Here is a 21,062-nt window from a genome sequence, read left to right as displayed (position 1 = left end):
CCACTCTGGCCCCATTATTATGATTACATGGATACCTCTCTCATTTCTCTCCATCTAAAGACAACACCAGAACTTTAATCCTCAAAATAAGAACAACTCCGCTAAAATACTTGTGTTTACCCTCTTACCTTCTGTGAACTCGAGCAAGTAGCTTGGAGTCCTTTGTCCATGAAATGGTGGAGTCTTCGTGGATGTCACCAAACTGGCAGCATAGTTTGATATTGCCAGAGAAATCAGGGAATAATTCTGCTTGGATATTCTTCAGAAGTTTGGGGGCTTGAAACAAAATATAATTTAGTAAGAGATATTACCGGTAAATTAAAAGTGAAATATGAGGACCAATATAGATATTATATGCTCATATTGAACACTGAGTCACCCTTGTAGGCTGATTACAAATGGAAAATGTGAAAGAATAATCTTGAAATTTGCCAGGATCTTGAAATATGTGGGTGTGTTTTTAAATTAAAAATGGCAATTAGCAAAACAAAACAATGGAAAGAACATTTTGTTTCCTCTTAAAGTGAAAATGAGACTTCTGTGATTATCTACTATTTAACTGGTTTAGTATAGTGATGACGTTGGTAAAGGTTTTCCTCTGACATTAAATTTAATGGTGTCTGACTCTGGGGGTTGGTGCTCATCTCCATTTCTAAGCCGAAGAGCCGGCATTGTCCACAGATGCCTCCAAGGTCATGTGGCCAGAATGATTGCATGGAGTGCTGTTATCTTCCCACCGGAGCAGTACCTATTGATCTACCCATATTTGCATGTTTTCGAACTGCTAGGTTGGCAGAAGCTGGGGCTAACAGCCAGGAGCTCACCCCACTCTCTGGATTCGAACTCCGACCTTTCGGTCAGCAACTTTAGCGGTTCAGCAATTTAACCTGCTGCGTCACTGGGGGCATTCAACCATATATCCCAAAAACAAAACCTGGCCTGAACACAGAACCCAGAGATTAGTATGAATGTTTCTGTGACAAATCACCCTTGAATTCCATTTAAGTGTAAACGATAGTATATAAATTTTCCTTAATAAAAGTAAGGGGAAATGTTATTTGACTAAATGATGTGATGGAACTGAGGAAACAAAGGACAAGATACCTTCCCATCCTCCCAGTCCATTTCCATTTACAAACTTGATTGAACTGCCAATGAAATCTAATTTTGTGGTGGATAGTGTTCTTCTATGGGCAGCAGAACAAAGTTAGGCGGCACACTAACCTGCGCATTTGTGTTCTCTTAAAGCCTTTCTACTGTTCCTCATTCTCTCGCATCTACTGCCACAGGTAGGGATTTTACTTGGCCATATATGGAAGGGTATTGTTTTGGTGAAAAAACAGAGCCAGGTCTGCAAGAACTTGTCTTTTCATTAAAAATATAGGTTTGAGGAAGGCCTGTATCTCAGCAGCATGGCTCTGACTTTTCATTCATGGGAGCCCAAGCATCTCCTTGCCAAAGCGAAATTTGGAGACATCTCCTGTGTCTTTAATGATTGTGTAGGATAATGAATTTCAGCATATAACACAACCAGGTAACAAGCGATGTCTGCCAAAATCCCCTCTTTTATACAACTACTAGCTCCTTCCAATTTTCACTCTGGCAACTCTATATCATTAAGGATCTTAGAAAAGACCTGACTACTGATGTTAGAGGACTGACTTTTAAATCTGAAAACCGAAAAAAGCAGATTTGATGCATACCTTTGCTGTCTTTTTTACAAGGCGCTTTCCGCAATTCTCTCTTTTCTTCCTTGTGACTGACATCTGCTTCGGCTTTTGCGGGCTTTTTAATGCAGCTGGCATTGTTATAGACATTTTCTTTCACTTCCAGACGCTGTTTCTTAATTTGTACCTTAGGCATTATCTTTTTCTTGACCATCTCCTGCTTACGTTTTACGTCTTCGACACTGATGGGAGGGGTGGGTGGCTTGAAAAGTTTGGATGCCTCCTGCAACCTTGTCTTCTCTTCTTTCAGTGCACATAGATCAACCCCTGTGGCTCCTGAAGTGCATGGCTGGGTTTTGACCTGTGCCGCAGGCTTTTTCTCAGAATGACTTCTGTTTTGAGTGGCAGAAGGCAAGGTGCTTCCTAACGCTCCAGTTGCATGTGCTGATGAACTTAGCTTTTGTCTCTCGCTGTTTCTGAATGCTTCAGCTTGATTAGGGCCTGTGGATGTAATCACACATCCTCCTGCTAATCCTCCGACAGACGCACCAGTTTGCTCGCTGCCAGGGACCATGGAGGGATGCACAGAGGGTGTGCTATCATGCCAAGAATATATCTGTTCTGAATTAAGGAGTGCCCTCATATATGGCTCCACTTCAACTTCCTCTAGGTTACACTCAACGGATTCTTTGCTTTCCCTGTCACTTCTTTCACAGGAGGTTATTTCAGACTGACTTTCTCCTTCTACCTTTTGGCACTCTTCCTGCTGTGTTTCATTGATACCGTGCCAAGAATGTAACTGTTCTGAATCAATTAAAGCCCTCATATAAGGTTCTATTTCTACTTCTTCATAATAATCGGTAATAGACATGTGTCTTTCTCTTTCACCCTCAATTACCCGAGTCTCACTTTTGTCTTCTGCCATTTGGTACTGATTTTGCCACAGTTCAGATGTCTTTATATCCTTATCCTTCTTAATATCAGTCTGTAGAAACTCATCGTACACTGGGCTTTCAACTATCACCAGTGCATTTGGAGTTTCACCTTCATATACATTTTTTGGAATCTCATCCTGACTACAAATGGTTCTGTCATTAGCATTCTGCTTGTCCTGTCCTGTATGATAGGACTCATTTCTGACAATACATGGAGAGAGATCACTGTTTAAAACATCTTGCTTGAAAAACTGAGTTGGAAAGCATGCAGAATCTAACCCTAATTCTTTGGCCCTCTTACAAATGTGACTGTCGGTGCCACATTGTTTTTCGGATATTATTTCTTGTGAATTTGATACTGACATCCTTAAAACCCTTTTGGACTCCGTGTCAGTTTGTCCTCTGTTTGCCTCAAGCTCTCTGTGTTCCCAGGTGTCATTGTTTATATCATTTCCGTTTATTTCCAACAGAATTTCAGTAAAGAATCTAACCTTATATGATGCTATGGATATGGGTTCATTTTTGCTTTTCTTTGTTCGTTTGCTATCTTGGCCAGTGTTTTCTGGCCTATCCCAATCAGGGGTTATAACCGAATTATGCCCTTGTGCGTGATAGCTGTAATTCCATGCATCAGGCTTAGCCTGAACATTTTGATTATTGTCATCATTCAAAACATGGTAAATACCATAATTACTGTCACTTTGTGCATTCAGTTCTGATTCAGTTATTTTCTCCTGGAATTTCTCCTCTGCATTTTTATCAACCATTGCAATTGAATAATGTTCTTTGTTTGTAAATTGATCCATATATTTGCCAGATAAATTAGCAAATGAATCCTCTTGCAGTAAAAGCTCAGCAATCTGAGCACATTCTTTTATTCTTGATTGTCTTGGTGCAACATGAGACTCTTCTGCGGGAATCACAACACCCTGCTTTGTTGCATGGCCACTTGGGCAATAAACAGACTGTTCAATGGAAGACAACTGGTCCAGACATTTAGCAGGTACAACTGATACAATTTCTTGGCTATGGTCTAAAAGGCATCCTGGGGTGTCTGTCAATCTGAAAGGAGATTCTGTTCCAAACAAACTGAGAGTGCTATTGGATGTGATCTCTTCTCCTGGATGAGCAGCCGTCTCAGCAGATCCATTGTGATGGGAATCTGTTTCATTGTGCTTACCCTTCAGATCCCTTTTCTTTTTGAAATTACTGCTTAAAAGATGAGCAGGTATTTTTTCCGCCTTAAGAGACATGGGACCTATTTTTGCAGGTAGTATAAGAGTGCTCTTGTCTGTGGATGTACAGCTACACCCTCTTTCTGTTTTTAGAAGGCTGTTCAAATCACTCTGGACTTTCACTGCTGATGCCAATTCTCTGTCAGGCTGATTATCTTCTATTAAATTTCCTGGCACAGGCCGCTCAGCACTTGCATCCCCAGTTATGTTCCATCCCCTGACCTCCTTGGCAGGGTCAGTCCCAGCTGCTATGACCCCACCACTTGAGCAAGGGAAGTCATAGGGCCAGCCTTCTTCCTCATAAAGAAGTTTCTGTAACTGCTCATGCATCAATGACAAATCATCATCTCTAACCTTAGGTCCTGGAGATTCCAAGGCTCTTTTGAAATTTCTTTTGGATGTGTCTGTGGCACGCAGAGTGCCGTGGGTTGTTTTTACCTCATTGACTTCATAGGACCTTTCTCTACATGCCTTTCCTCTTTCCAATTGCATAGCAGGCATGGCCATAGGCATTGGAATATCACATATGGCTCCTTGACTGGAAGCTGCATTAAGATGATTCAAGTCATCAGGCACAATATTGTGACTTGCCACATCATTGGTGGCAATGGCAGAATGGTTTTGATTCCAGCATGGCTCCTGCACATCGTTGCCATAAGTTCTATTGGGTACATAAAGTCCTGCAGTGTTCACCAACCCTGGACTGTCCACATTTTTGGAGTCAGCTTTTTCCAAATCCACATTGTTACCACCTGTAGATATACTTTTTTCTGGAGAAGATGTGAAAACCGACCTCTCATTTAATACAGGCTCTGTTATAAAGAGTTTTAGGTCACTGCTGTTTGGTGTTGTATTTTTAATATCTCTTTCTTGCTGTTCTACCTAGAAAAATGATATGAAAGAAAAAGCAAACAGAAGTAAGATATCATAAGAACTTCAGAATTAGTCCAGACAATTAAAAAAAAACCAATCGAACAAATGGCAATGCTGGGCCCTCAATTACAATGTGGGACTCAACCTTTCATGCTCTGTTATAATGCTGAATCTAAGTATCTTCATGATACCTAATATCCATACAATATCCGAGCAAAAGAATTATAGTCTGACTTGAACCCATTTCATTTAAAATATTTTCTCTCATCAGCACAATAAAGTACACAAGAGTGCATGACTAGGTCAGAGCTAAGCACTTTTAAATATCATCGATTCCACTAGGGAAATAACTGAAGTACAAACTTTCCACTAAAATCAGAAGATACAAATGTTTGATTTTGGTTAGTCCAATTGCATTATTTGTAAAATTACTGGTCATACTGAAGATCAAGAGCAATAATAATAATAGATATGGACTGACTAATATTTTTGCAATGTTTTTGAAAGATACCTGAAAGTATTATGTTCCAGGCAAGTTAAAAAATAATCCTGGTTAAGAAGAAAAATGTAAACCATGTAGCCCTTGTCACGTCAGAAATTCTCAAACTAACCCTTTTCTGGCCAGAAAAAGAGTGTACAATAGTTTATAATAGATTTCAAGGCTTCTTTGTACTCCTTAATGTAAAAAAAAAAAAAAAAACCACATTTTTTGAGAACGTAAAATTGATTTCTAGCCCTTGGGTTTTTTTGCTTTATTTTTGGTAGTCTGTGTAACCTGTGGAGGACCCAAGACTATAAACATTGCCCATAGACCAGCTGCACTTGCTCACCTGAACTAAAAAAAAAAAAATTCAGATGCTCTCCATGCCCCAAGGAATGTCCATGGAGAGTAGATATTTCTCATTGACTGATTGAGAAAGCTTTCAATCACTCAATGGAGGGGCAGGTCAAAATTCGGAAGGAATTCTGGATCACAAAAGTACTAACGCTCATAGAATAACAGAATAAAATAACTTTATTGTCATTGTACAATGAAATTAAATGCAATCCCCAATGCATTTCTGCAGAATTACAAAAACAAAACACTCATCCTTCCACATTCTAATCACTATTGCACAACTCCTAATGCCACATTAATGTAAAATCACAGAGTTCAATGTAGTCACAGCTATAGGATAAATGCTATTTGTCTTTGTTTTGTTATCCTATACCATCTGCCAGATAGTAGTACAGCAGAGTCTTGCTTATCCAATCTTTGCTCATCCAATGTTCTGTATTATCCAATGCAGTCTGCCTCTTGCCCGGATCCACAGCTGTTTCTCTAGGCAGCAACGCGCAGCGGGCCAAGACGCCCAACAACAACCAGCCACACTCCCAAACAAGTGGCAGATTTGTTGTAAAACATGATGTTTTGGTGCTTAGTTTGTAAAATCATAATGTAATTTTCCTCAATCCCTCCTTATTATCCAATATTTTCACTTATCCAACGTTCTGCCGGCCCATTTATGTTGGATGAGTATGACTCTACTATAATTCAAAGAAAGAATATCCAGGGTGACCTGGGACCTTAAGAATATTCTGAGTCTTCCTAAAGCTGCAGGACTTATAATGTTCTTCCAAAGAGGTGAGAGAGCAACCAATAATTCTCTGGGCAGTAGTGGTAACCCTTTGGAGCGCCTTTGTATCTGCCTCTGTGCAATTAGCAAACCATCAGCAGATGCAATAGTTTGGAACACTCTCTATAGCACAATGGTAGAAAGTCACCAGTAGTTTTTCATTCAATTGTTGGTTTTTTAAAAGTCTTAGATAATACGATCTCTGCTGAGCCCTCTTAACCAACGCCACAGTATGAACATGTATGAAGTATGAACAACTTATAAGAGGCATCTGAAACTGTTTTACCCTTTTCAACATTATAGAAGGTAAATGGGCTTGGATTGTCAGTGAAAGCCTAGCTTCTTAAAACATAGTAATTTATATGAAGTTTAGTTGTCTGTATGCCTTGATTAATTACCCCTCCAGATAATTGGATTAAGCACTGGAAACATTTGGATTTTTTTTATTCCTTCCCCTCTGGGATTCTTCACTTGCAAAAGCTTCTGTCTCCTTGCAAAAGAATGACAACATTCACCTCTGTTCAAATTTGGATGGGGTTTCATATACAAAATAAATGCTGTCTGGCACTCTACTCAGTGGCTGATCATTACCTGAAAATAAAGGCATAAAAGTGTGACATTAATGCAACAAGTAAGAGCATCCAAATCACGCCAAGTCTTCAGGTTTCCATGTCTGAAGGGCTGGCCCCGAGTCTCTGGGATTAGACCCTGTTCTCCAGTTCTCAGGATGAGAGGGAGGAATCTCAAGATGAGAGGATTGTCTTGAAAACAGAAGTGGATGCCTAATGACATAACCAGGAGCAGTCCCTTGTAATATCCCTCTCACAACATGACTAAAGCCTGTCTTTTCTGGCATTTCAAGAAGTCATTTTCAGAGCTCCTATTTTGGTTCTGACATCTCAGGGCCTGTGGCAACCAATATTATTCCTCAGAGTTTGGATTCCTCCAATGATATGAAATCCATTCTGTGAATGTATTGGAATGTCTTTTAGTTCAATATAATATAGTCAAGTACTTGTGCACATTGTCATCCCTTGCTGACCCAACAACTTTCTGCAAAGTGTCATATCCTGCAGTTTGCTAAAAACAGACTAAGTTATGTCTGATCAGTCAATAAATACTTGCCAGGATTTTTCAAAGCATCATATGATCAGTCTGCAGCACATGAGGTGGCAGTGGGTGAGAAAATTAAAAACAGACAGCTGCGTTCACATTCGCAGAACTGCTAAATTAAACAGAGGTTTTGCTTATATGCTTTCTCTAGCCTGGATTGTGTGTTAATATGGTAGTTCTGTGCTATCAGTTTCAGTCTGTAAACTTTCAAAACATAGAGGCAATGAGTGCTACAGTTTGGAGCTCTGAGAGAATAATATCTCAGATGAAGCATAAGAAGACAATTTCTGAGCAAGCAGAAAGGATGTGGTTAGCAAAAAACCACAATCTTTGTTCCTTCTTCTGGAGCCTGCCCTGATTTCAATGCACATAGATAACACATGGGTACATAATAATCAAGCATTGTAATATGAGCAAAAAATTGGAAATACAAGGGTTAGGACAAAACTGCCAGGGATAGAGCTTGAAGACTCCTGTTGTGCCCATGCATCCAACATCATAACTTTTTGGAGTCCCATCAGGACTTCAAGTTGGAAGATCATTCTCTGACAATAGATGTCTGACTACAATGGTAGAAGTAAGCAGAGACGGGTGTGGAAGTTACTTTGCTGGATGACAACTTCTGGAATCTCTCAGTCAGTACACTCTGGATAGAAGGCTTCATTTTTTCTAGTCATGAAAGGGGGACAGCAGTCAGGCACATTCCCACCATGCCTTGGTCCCAGCAGATGGTGAGAGAGGGCCAAATATAATTTTTTACACAGTGGTTGGTGCTCCTTAGCAACCAGTTTGGGTCCCCAGATGTTTTTGAATGACAGCTCCCATCAATTATCTGCCATGTGGACTGGGGATAATGGGATTTCAACCAAACAACACTCATGGTTAAAGAGCATTTTAAAATCAGACATCATATCCACAAGCCTTGTATCTAAATCCAGACCCCACTATCCTGACTAAACAGCCTTCCAGATGTTACAGTATCACAACTCCCATCAGCTCTAGTCATGATATCTAATGATGAAGAATAAAGAGGTTGTGTCTGGCAGTTGGAGGGCCGATTTGGCCCACAGGCCTTGAGTTTGCCATATGTGACCTAGAGACTCCTAAAGAGGAGTCGCCCAACATGACTCTATTGTCACCTTCCAATGATATAATGATAACCAAATTTGGGCTGGAGAAAAGGAAAAATATGACTGGCAATGATAATAGACCCAACAGGCAAGGGAGGTCAAGACAACAATGCTATTTATGCATGTTTTACAGTATGAAGCTCTATTTGATTTAATGGTATTTAAAGCTTTAAAATGTCAGGAATCCAATATTTCCTAATAACACTTTCAAGGTTTTGGGAATGGAGAAAAGCCGGCGTTTAGCTAGGTGTTGTGAGGAGAAAGAAAAAAGAGACCAGGAAAAAGGAGTAGAGACCAAGGGAGAAGATTATTGTAGACAGAAGCTCTAGTGGAAAGAAAAGGGAAAGAGAAGTCATGGATTTATAGGGAAGAAGAAAATGAGGAATACAATAAGAAAAGGAGAGGAAGAAGTGAAATCAGGAATTAAAAGAAAAAGGGAATCAAGTGTCTACGCAGAACTGAACAAGACGAACCACATTTCTGACCACCAATGACAACAAACTCAGCTTAGAAAAGGAAACTGTACTACAGCATCGGCTGTTTAAAATAGAGCCAAGAACATGGAAGCAGAACTAGGGAAATTAACAAAAGATAGGAAAAGTCACAAAGCACTAATTCTATATTCTGTAGCTCCTTAAGAGGCAAATTCAAAGACAGATCAGTATTTCTCTGTGTTGGCTATTCTTCCCCATTGAACCCTGGTCCTGGCCATAGGAGGAGGAGAGGGAGGGGAGTAGTATGTATTAAACAAAACAAAGCACTCTCCCAATACAACTTTTATTTCAAGTCCATATTCTCACCCGCAGACAGCACACTCCTTGCCTTCAGGGCCCAAAGAAAGTCCCAGCCCCTGAAATCTGAGAAGCTCACTGATATATAAAAAAGCAAAATGAAGATTTTCCATGACTGACCATTCAGTCTACATAAAACATTTCTTGCATTAATGTTTCTCATATCTGCTCAGCTTGCAGACTCTGGGCAGCTTCCAGGATGCTGTGTTCCTGAACAAAGAATTTGATTTGCCTGAGTAAGGAATGTGTTAGTGCAGCATTTGCACATCTCTTGTCTAGGGGGGGAGGGGGGGACTAAAATGAACACAGATCTTTTCCACACATGAAACTGGATTGTAGGCAGCTAATACATTCTAGCTTCTCGACAGGGCAAATGGATGTCAAAAACAACTACAGCAAATTTAGAACAAATCCCGTTTTGTCTTTAATGTATCAAATTGACTATATTGCTACATAATTAACTATAGTGCAATACCTTAATACAGGACTTCCCATGGTTATAGAAAGTCTGCTGAAATGAAGGATTTCTGGCCTTAGAATACCAGGAACTTGCACTGGATGATGTAGAAAATGCCTAGAGATGACATATTTTGTTGGATGAGGACAATTGAAATTGCAGGTTCTGATTCCACATATGCAGGGGTTATACTGTAGCTCCCTTCTATATCTATCCAATTGTCTCTGCCAGGAAAGACTCAAAGGGACTTTATGACAATTTTGCTCAGTCAGATGGGAGTGCAGGGGAAAACATGCTCTCCAATTACAGTTTAATCCCACTTGAATCATGCCCCTTGCATTGAACATGTTTGCAGCATGACTTTTTCATTCATTACGGACAGCTTGTTGAAAACACTCAGTGATCCAGAGTTAATCTTTGGGACTCATCTATTAGGAAATTGAATTACTCACTTCAGTAACAATAACTTTGTCTTATTGGAATAAGAAAATGAGCTTAGGAACAGGTGGATTGATGGGCATTCATCAATGAATGTGATGCCATTATTGTGAAATTTGGCTCTCTGAAGACTTCAGGATATGTAGGGTAAACCCATTTCCTAGTCCTGTCATTGCACAATGATGTTTTCTTTGATTTTGTCATGATAATGCTACATCTGGCAAGGAGGAGAGGTCATAGAAGTCTACAAAGGAAACCATGGAAGCTAATCAGATTGTAAGGCAATGAAGACAAATGAGGCTGAGAATAGTGTAGGCACAGAAGAAGGAGCAGCAATGAGAAAATTTAAAAAAGAAAAAAAGAAATGCCATCAAAGAATTATAATATTCAAGCAAGATTTTTCTTAGAATCGGGGAACTAGTAACACATACTTCCTTGTTTGAATATTCATGGTGTGTGTTAGTCATGTTGAATATATTTGTTTTGATATCTAGTGCAGCCTAAAGATTGCCACCTCCGAGTTCTGTATTTCCAGATTGAGAAAACTCTGTGAAGTTCTGGAGGTCACCATAAGTCGACAAGCACAAACATGGTATTTACTATGATGTCAACTACAAATATTGAACAGAAATGACTATGTTTACTGTAAGTATCCCATTCACAAAATGCTGTTAGTTCCTTTTCCCACTGACTATAAATCTTAATTTTGTTGTCCAATAAAAACACATTCCAGGGAACACCAGGGACAAGCAAAGAAGGGTTTGGTCCATGGGCCACAGGTTGCCTACTTCCATCTAACAAGATAAGGTCAACATCTACACTTCTTAATCTGTACAATCTGTTCTTCACATTCACTGCGATTAGAGTCACAGGACCCCCATGACAGTGAAAAACAGTGAATAAAGACATTGCTATTGTTTTTACATGAGAGAACACTGGAACCTGAATATGTTCTCTCTAGAAATTTCAAGGTCCTCCAACCTGACTAGAAAAAGTTGACCACAGAGTCATACTGAAGGACCCAAAGAGAACATTTTAAATCAAATCTATGAATAATCCAATATGTAAAAGTAAAAACCACAAATGTGGAGGAATGCTTGTTCATGCAATCTCCAAATCAATAGCTGGAAACTTTGGGTAAAGTTTAAAAAATGAGAAAAGAACAAGAGTGATGGAATGGTGACCTAGGAGACAAAAGATAAGCCTCAGCTTTCAAGCGAAGACAAAAAAAAAGGTTAGAAAAGAATCCTTTGTGGAAATCAGTGGGGTAATACATACAGTAGGTCATTTTAATATAGCTTTTACTGTTCAAGGCTGCTTACCAAATAAACTAAATGGCAATACAGAAAGATCTTGGTATCTGCTAGGGTTTGATTCCAGGACTGTGTGTGGATACCGAAATCTGTTCAAGTCCCATTATATACATTAGAGTAGTCAAATGCTTCCCCTTATTAAGTGGCAAAATCAAGGTTTGCTTTTTTGCTTTTTTTTAAAATGAGCCCTTAATAGTTGAATCTATGGATGCAGAATTGATGGATATGGGAGACCAACTGTACGGCAGCTTAGGTACTAAAAAAAGCCCAAGGGTTCCTTTAAAAAGTTTAAACCTATCTTAGTGAATGTAGGACACATACATAAAGGCGTGATGTGACATTTTAAGGGATGAATGCTTTTACCAAAAAAAAGGGGATATTGGTCGTATTACAAATTGCAATCTCAGCTGTATCAAGTGTCGAACTCACTGAGATCAAAAGGGAAAAGTGAGAGGAAGAGACAGAAACTGGGACATTTAAAAAGCAGCTGAAAAGGTGAGGTGACAGATGACTTATTGGGACTGTTCCTGTGAAGACAGCTGGAGGGATAAACAGCAATAAAAATCAATTATGAAAATTCTTATTTAAAAAACCAATCATACACGAATGGTCAGGCTAATCAACTAAAACTCCTGAGTTCAAAATGAAGATTAACTTGGCACCAGTTACAAAGATAGTGCTTTCAGAATATTCTACGGGACAAAAGGAGGAAGATATCATTGTGAGGTTTTTGCAAGCATCTGGGAGTCTTTTGTAGAATCAGAATGCATGCCTAGGGGTTCTTTCTCAATGCACAACTATCGTATTATATTCATTTTAACCATCATAGTTCCATCCTACAGATTTCTGCATTCCCTAGGATGCCATTATGGCATTTAAAGTGGAATTGTAGTGTTATAATTGGGTAAAGGGCCTCTAACAGGCCTTTGGTCTGAACCATCATAGAATCATAAAATCACAGATTTGGAAGAGACCTCGTGGCCATCCAGTCCATCCCCCTCCCATGAAGCAGGAAAATTGTATTCAAAGTACCCCCAACAAATGGCCATCCAGCCTCTGTTTAAAAGCCTCCAAAGAAGTAGCCTCCACCATACTCTGGGGCAGAGAGAGAGAGAGTTCCACTGCCAAATAGCTCTCACAGTGAGGAAGTTCTTCCCAGGGCCGGGCTGTGGCGCAGCTGGCTAGTAACCACCTGCAATAAATCACTACTGACCGAGAGGTCATGAGTTCGAAGCCCGGATCGGGTTAAGCCCCCGACCATTAAATAGCCCGGCTTGCTGTTGACCTATGCAGCCCCAAAAGACAGTTGCATCTGTCAAGTAGGGAAATTTAGGTACGCTTTATGCGGGAGGCTAATTTAACTAATTTACAACACCATAAAACTGCTAGCAAAACACGAGGAAAGGAATGAGGAAGTACAGCCACTAGTGGATGGTGAAGCAACAGCTCCCCCTGTGGCCGGAATCGTGAAGCTGGAAAAATGTTAAAATGTCTCTGTGTCTGTCTATACTGTATGTTGTTTGTCTGTTGGCATTGAATGTTTGCCATATATGTGTTCATTGTAATCCGTCCTGAGTCCCCTTCGGGGTGAGAAGGAAGGAATATAAATACTGTAAATAAATAAATAAATAAATAATGTTAAGGTAGAATCTCCTTTCCTGTAGTTTGAAACCATTGTTCCGTATCCTAGTCTCCAAGGCAAAACAAGCTTCCTCCCTGTGACTTCCCCTCATATATTTAAGCATGGCTATCATGTCTCCTTTCAGCCAGGTCCGTAGCCAGGATTTTGATTCAGGAGGGGCTGAGTCTGAGTGAAAGAGGATCTACCCTAGCAAACCTTTTGTATTGCTATCCCAATAACCCCATGAATATGGGATATATTGAGCATGGTGATCAGGTCATATGAATAAACCTATCCTGTCTTTTTGAAAAAGAACGAAAATGTGGTTATGGGACCAGGCTTTTGAGCAAGAGTAGCAGCAGAAATAAGATATGATAACTATATGACTCACTGATAGTCCCCACTTGGACTTGAAATGCGCCTGAATGTATATTTATATGTATAACTATGTAGGTTTTTAATGTGAGCTCTTAATTTTAATGTAATTTTTAAACTAAATTAAACGGCGCTCCATGCAGTCATGCCGGCCACATGACCTTGCAGGTGTCTACGGACAACGCCAGCTCTTCGGCTTAGAAATGGAGATCAGCACCAACCCCCAGAGTCAGACATGACTGGACTTAACGTCAGGGGAAACCTTTACTTTAATCTAAATGGATCTTTAAATGTGATGTAAACTGTTTTGATGTATATACTCATATTGTAAGCCGCCCTGAGTCCCCTGAGCGGTGAGAAGGGCGGGGTAGAAATGATGTAATAAATAAATAAATAAATAAATAATGTAAGGCCTTCTCGCAGACCACCCTGAGGGGCTGAAGCCCCTCGCCCCCCCCCCCCCCCCCCCCCCCCGGCTACATGTCTCCTCAGCCTTCTCTTCTGCAGGCTAAACATGCCCAGCTCTTTAAGCAGCTCATAATTAGGCTTGTTCTCCAGACCCTTGATCATTTTAGTCACCCTCCTCTGGACACCTTCCAGCTTGTCAACATCTCCCTTAAACTGCGGTGCCCAGAACTGGACACAGTGTGATTCCAGGTGTGGTTTGATCACGGCAGAATAGAGGGGGAGCATGTCTTCCCTGGATCTAGACGCTATACCCCTATTTATGCAGGCCAAAATCCCATTGGCTTTTTTTGCCACCGCACTGCATTGTTGGCTCATGTTTAACTTGTTGTCCACGAGGATTCCATCATGGTTCTATTTACGTTCTTGTGCACCATAGTATTGCTGTCAATGAAGTTTACTTATCAATGAAGTTTACTTACAAACAAATTTAAATTTCAATGAAAGGAATGAGTATCCCTAATGTTTTCATTCACTTTATTCTTTGTTCTTAAAAAATACAAATAAAACCAGGACTCTGTATCTATGGTTCTTACACCCAAAGATTCAACCATCCCCCCTGCAAAGGAAGACAAAACCCTCGATTTCATCATTTTCTACAAGGGATAGGTAAAGGTAAAGGTTTTCCTCTGACATTAAGTCTAGTTGTGTCCAACTCTGGGGGTTGGTGCTCATCTCCATTTCTAAGCTGAAGAACTGGCGTTGTCCGTAGACACCTCCAAGGTCATGTGGCCAGAATGACTGCATGGAGCGCCGTTACCTTCCCGCCGCAGCGGTACCTATTGATCTACTCACATTTGCATGTTTTCAAACTGCTAGGTTGGCAGAAGCTGGGGCTAACAGCAGTAGCTCACCCTACTCCCCGGATTCGAACCGCCGACCTTTCGGTCAGCATTAATCCGCTGCACCATCAGTCTGCAAGGGATACCATTTCACTATGCCATATATTAGGACTTGAGTATCCATTTATTTTTGTATCCAACCAGTTTTAATCTTGAATTTTAAACTCACATCTTGTGTCTACTATATTTTAATCATTATTCTGTGTATTTTAATATATGTATTTTGTAGAGATACATTTTAATATGTCTATATTATATAATTATGTGTTTTTAGATATGTTGTAATTCACTACAAGGAGCAGCGGGTGAGAAAATTATTATTACAGTAGAGTCTCACTTATCCAACATAAACGGGCCGGCACAATGTTGGATAAGCGAAAATGTTGGATAATAAGGAGGGATTAAGGAAAAGCCTATTCAACATCAAATTACATTATGATCTTACAAATCAAGCTCCAAAACATCATGTTTTACAACAAATCAACAGAAAAAGCAGTTCAATACATGGTAATGTTATGTAGGAATTACTATACTTGTGAATTTAGCACCAAACACTGAACAGGGATATAGGGCAGTATGGACTTAGATAACCCAGTTCAAAGCAGATATTGTGTGTTATTCTGCCTTGATATTCTGGGTTATATGGCTGTGTGGAAGTTCAATACACAGTAACATTACATAGTAATTACTGTATTTATGAATTTAGCACCAAAACATCGCAATGTATTGAAAACATTGATTACAAAAACACTGACTACTAAAAGGCAGACTGTGTTGGATCATACAGAATGTTGGATAAGTGAAGGTTGAATAAGCGAGACTCTACTGTATCATCATCATCATCATCATCATCCATGGAGGGTTTTGGAATCAAAACTCAGTGGATACCGAGTGCCCACAAGAAAATAAAATCTAATGCAGAGGGTAAAATGTTATTTTCAGTTTTCATTACACTAATCCATACTGGATGAGATGTTTCTGTGGTTTGCTTTTAAAAGATTTATTCAGCAGAGCTAAGAATTTTTCCCCGCAGTAGTTAGGGAACTGCTCAGCTGACCAATGCTCTGAATTTTCAGTGCATTACCTCCCACCACATTACTTTCCTACAGTGTCTTGAAACATCAGATGTAATGGCCAAATATAAATGAGCACACTGCACAGTGGCTGAAATTCAGGAGTGACGCGAATAGCGGTATGAGATGCATGCCATCAAATCACTGTAAGCTGGTGTAACTTACATTATGAAGGGTGTGGAAGGACAGCAGGTTGCCGAAGATACACAAGCCATGAGGAAGGAAGGTAAAAAATGCATTTCTTATGACATGTGGAAAACCCTATTTCCATAGCTGGGAAGAGTTAATAATGATCAGAACAGCTGGTTTCCCTGCTGCCTGACAGACAAGTCTTGAATAAGAGTTAGGAAAAGGCCCGAGGACCACGGCTTGGCTGCAGAGTTAGTGCTTTGCATTTTATGCTATTTATTCATTGAAAAGCATAGTGAGAGGCTAGATCTCCGCTGGAAACCTTGGAGAGCAACTGCCAAACAGAAGAGATGTTTTTCTTTAAAAACACATTTAAGAAGTGTTATCTTTGGCTTTTGATCATTTTTCTTACTTAATACCAAAAATGTTTTTATCATGTCAGAAGCAACTTGAGAACATAATGCAAGTCACCTCTGGTGTGAAAGAATTGGCCGTCTACAGAGACGTTGCCCTGGGGATGTCTAGATGTGTTACCATCCTGCTGGGAGGCTTCTCTCATGTCCCCACAAGCTGGAACCAAAACATAGAATACTAACGAAATAATGAGAAACATCAGTAAGTGCAGCATAGAAACCTTTTTTACATTATGGTGGCAAATGACAGTCTGATTTGCGTTGAAGAAAACAATAACAAAGGATGTTAAAAACACCCCTACTTTATATCCATTATTTTATCCTTGCCCACGCTCCACACTCTTAATAAAAATTATATTAAACATAAAAATAAATGCTGCATAAAACAACACAGATAACAGGGAAGATTTAAAGACCTGGAGAAATGAAAAGGTCTTCAATACCAAAGATGGAAAAGGCTCCAGGGGAGGTGCTCAAGAGCTTTGCTAGTGAGAAGATGTCATCGGTAGGAGAGCATCACAACCTTCTTGTTGCAACAGATTAATTCACTGCCAGCTGATTTCCAAGCACAATTCAAATTCAAATTCTATGTAGCCCATTCGGCTCATATATGGGGCTATATAGGTCACACTTTCATAGGGGTCCTGTGCCCCTAACCTCTGAGAATGTGGAAGGCTGATTGTACAAATAAAGAAGTGTAGATGTTGAACTGAAGAACTTGAGCCTGCATGTATTTTGAAATGTTCTGCTGAGGCTCTTCTTTCTCTCCCAAGGGTAGAGGTTTCCCCTGATGTTAAGTCCAGTCATGTCTGACTCTGGGGGTTGGTGCTCATCTCCATTTCTAAGCCGAAGAGCCGACGTTGTCCGTAGACACCTCCAAGGTCATGTGGCCGGCATGACTGCATGGAACGCCGTTACCTTCCTGCCGGAGTGGTACCTATTGATCTACTCACATTGGCATGTTTTCAAACTGCTAGGTTGGCAGAAGCTGGAGCTAACAGCGGGCGCTCACTCCGCTCCCAGGATTTGAACCTGGGACCTTTCGGTCTGCAAGTTCAGCAGCTCAGTGCTTTAACACACTTCGCCACCGGGGCTCTTCTCCCAAGGGTATCTTTACCAAAAACATAGGAGATGTCCTTCCCAGAAAAGTAGAATCAATATAATTGGACACTACTTCAATTGCCATGGCTCTGTGCTATGGAATCCTGGGAGCTGTAGTTTGGTGAAGCACCAATATACCTTGGCACAGAAGACTAAAGACGTCGCAAAACTACAACTCATGTTATCCCACAACGTTGAGCCATGGCAGTTAAAGTGGTGTCCAACTGAATTAATTGCACCATGTAGATGCACTTTTAGTCTCAGTCACCAACAAAGTAAATTCAGTTTCAAAACAGTCTTCAAAATGTCGTAACAAGAAGATATGCAAAGCATTGCTTGCAGACTATCCCTCTATCGCTGGATGAAGGCATACTGATTTCACTTCTGAAAACCAGGGCATGTTTAGTCAAGCACCATCAGAGTGTGGTAAAGATTGTAAAATTATTAATGATAAAGAGAGACAAGTGAGGCGAGGGTGCAGAGTTTGCTGTTGCATGAATCTGCAGGGAAGGGTAAGATCACATGGGTGCATCTACACCAGATATGGGCAAACTTCAGCTCTCTAAGTGTTTTGGACTTCAACTCTCAGAAATCCCAGCCAGTTTACCAGCTGTTAGGAATTGTGGGAGTTGAAGTCCAAAACACTTGGAAGGCCGAAGTTTGCCCATGCCTGATCTACACTGTAGAATGAATGCCATTGCTCAATGTTATGGCAGTTGTAGTTTGTTGAGGCACTAGCACTCTTTGGCAAAACAAACAAACAAACATCTAAAAACCTTATAAAACTACAACTCCCATGATTCTACAGCATTGAGCCTTGGCAGTTCAAGTGGTGTCAAATCTCCAGTATAGATGCACCCACATCCTCCTTTCCTCTCCACATCACAGTTGAATCAAGCAAATGTGAACTGCCTTTGAACTCATGTTGCTGCAACTGAAGTAAACTGAAAGGGAGGGGAAGGGGGAAGCGGAAAGAGGAAAAGAGAGAAATTGGAACACATTGAAAGCAGCTGTAATAGTGGGATGACGAAGGATTAACTCGGATTGTTGCTGCCACATTGGGACAATTGCAATGTGTGCTGTACGTGTTGAGCTTGTTATGTGTTAGAACAACATAAATATTCAGCTGGATTAGTTATGCAGTGCCTTTATACCTATGCACAGCTGACACGTAGAGCCTGTGGCATCAGAAAGCAAAACAAAAGCAGTGCTTTGTCTGGCAGAATTTTGTTCAAAGTTTGGAGTGCCCTCTAACAAGAAAAAATGGACTCAGAGAAAAACAGGAATGTATGAAATTCTGAATGGTGCAGAAAGCTAACAGAGATGCATCATTTTGATACTGAGGCTTCTGATTCTTCAATTTGCGACTTTATGAAGGAATTAGAATTCACTATCAAACAGTACTATTGTCTCACTCAACAAGTCCATAGGAGCTTGTATATACTGCATTGCATTGCAATGGGCAAGTGATATACCAACAGAATTTACATCTTGCCTCACTGCCCTATTGCAAGGTATATACTAGAGCTTTCCAAACTGTGTGTCATGACATGTTAGTGTTTTAGCAGCAGTGTGTAGGTGTATCACGCAAACATAATGCAAATGATAAAAATCTTGGAAGTATATGTTATTATCTTATCAATCATATATTTTAAAAAATATAAATGAAAGGTTTCCATGAGTTGTGTTGTATCTTTGGACATTTCATTATTACAACCTATATACATGTCTGTATCTCTTATAAGAGGTTGGTTTAACCTTTGGTTTACTAGAAAAACTGAATTACTGTGTCATAAAATGATGCATGTCTAAAAGGTGTGTGACCAACTTGAAATATTTGAAAAGCTCTGGTATTCACAATGAAAACTTAGAGATTGACGGGCTGGATTGTCAAAAATTATTGTGATATCAAAGTGTTATAGCTGGGTAATAAGGAAAAAATCAAAGGCATTTCACATCCTTTTCTTATAATCCTTGAAATTCTCAGATTTTGGAAGTGGTAATAACCCTTCATACCTAGGGCCTGTCTACACAGACAAAATAAAGCATAGACATTTTGTAGCTGCCTTGACTCTGATACATGATGTAGGCTGCATCTACACTGAAGAATTGGTGCAGTTTGACACCCATTTAATTGGCACAGTTATGGATACAAAAACCCTTCTAAAGTGAAGAATCGTGACTGAAGAAGTTACTATTTTTTTACCTGAACGAACACCCCTTTAGGAATGTCTAAGTCTTCCAGCACAACTCTATAGCCCACTTCTGCTGAAAAGTGAACACACAATTACATTGGAGGATGTAGAAATTCCTATATAAATCTGTAGCTCCTACAGCATGACTGGAGGAAGTTGATTACAGACTCACACTGGTGAACCTAGAGATTTTTAGAGAGAATATTTTTCATAAAATGCGTGAATAATCAAATCTACAAAAGTCAAAGCCGCAAATGTGGAGGGATGACTGTATATTACAGGCAACTGTGACAATAAGGAGGGACAGCTGCAGTTTGCTTTTGCCTTACACATATACACACAGACTGAGTTAAACTGTTGAACTCTGATTTTTTCAGCAACTGATGTAAACTGAGGACAAAAAGTAAAAATGGAAGGAAGAGAGAGGAACCGGGATGTTTTAAAAGCATCTGAAAATGTAGGATGACAGAGGGTTAATATGGACTCTTCCTCCTAAATTAGAATAGTTGGAAATTATGCCACTGATCAGTTTACTAGCCGTAGGAGCAATAGCTTGGTTTCTTCCATAAGAACTGCTAGAGAGATGGAAACAAAAGCTCTTTGGCAACCAAGAACTATATGATAATGCATGCCACACTGCTCTAATTCCTTCTTTTCCAAATGTGAAGTGCAAATAATTGAAAGATGGTAACAAGATGAATTGAACTCAGATCCTCTTGGCCCTGGTCTGATTCCTGGACTGCTCTTTTGACAACTGCATGATGCTAACTGCAAATAATTGCCATCAGAAATTATTCTCCATTCAGAAACACATTACAAAATCAAGTGTTAGGGGTGTTTATGTGAGCAAAAATAAATACACATGAGTATGAAATACTTGTTCCAGCCATAAGTATCTGTGGAGAGAGTGAAAGTCCCCCACGACAGTTTTCACACCCATCTCTGGATTCCACCCTGGCTCTACGTCAGCCAAGCGCCTGTAGCTTAAAAGGTCCTTAAAATAAAACTCAGCTTTTAATGGAACACCTGTCTTGGATTAACTACGATAAATCAATATCTGTATTTATTTCAGCTCCTCTAGGGAGATGAAGGAGATACATTTTCTAAATAACTCAAGAGCTTGCTTGAGTGCTCATGAGTGTGAAAAGGACTTGAAGGAAGGAGAAGTCAAAGTAGGCATGACTCCACTATTTCCCCAGATCTTTAAGAGATTGACAGTCAATATAGCCTTGATCTAGTAGCCTATCCATTGCATGTATTAAACAAGTCTGAGAAATTCT

The 21,062-nt window shown here is 40.0% G+C and overlaps 1 protein-coding gene across 2 annotated transcripts in view; it reads right to left on the bottom strand.

Annotated features, from left to right (window-relative positions):
• The window catches only part of alpk2 (alpha kinase 2), an 81,887-nt gene that overhangs the window by 28,040 nt on the left and 32,785 nt on the right, over positions 1–21,062 (bottom strand). For both annotated transcript variants that reach the window (XM_008115129.3, XM_062972531.1), the window contains 2 exons: positions 1,704–4,719; positions 129–276 (listed from right to left, as the gene is read on the bottom strand). In XM_008115129.3, the coding sequence (XP_008113336.1) occupies positions 129–276; positions 1,704–4,719 (3,164 nt within the window). The remainder of the gene's footprint in view (positions 1–128; positions 277–1,703; positions 4,720–21,062) is intronic.

The sequence above is a fragment of the Anolis carolinensis genome, chromosome 2 (assembly GCF_035594765.1).
Source record: "Anolis carolinensis isolate JA03-04 chromosome 2, rAnoCar3.1.pri, whole genome shotgun sequence".
NCBI lineage: Eukaryota > Metazoa > Chordata > Lepidosauria > Squamata > Dactyloidae > Anolis > Anolis carolinensis.
The sequence above is the reverse complement of the archived record's forward strand: the minus strand, read 5'-3'. Positions and strand labels throughout refer to the sequence as shown.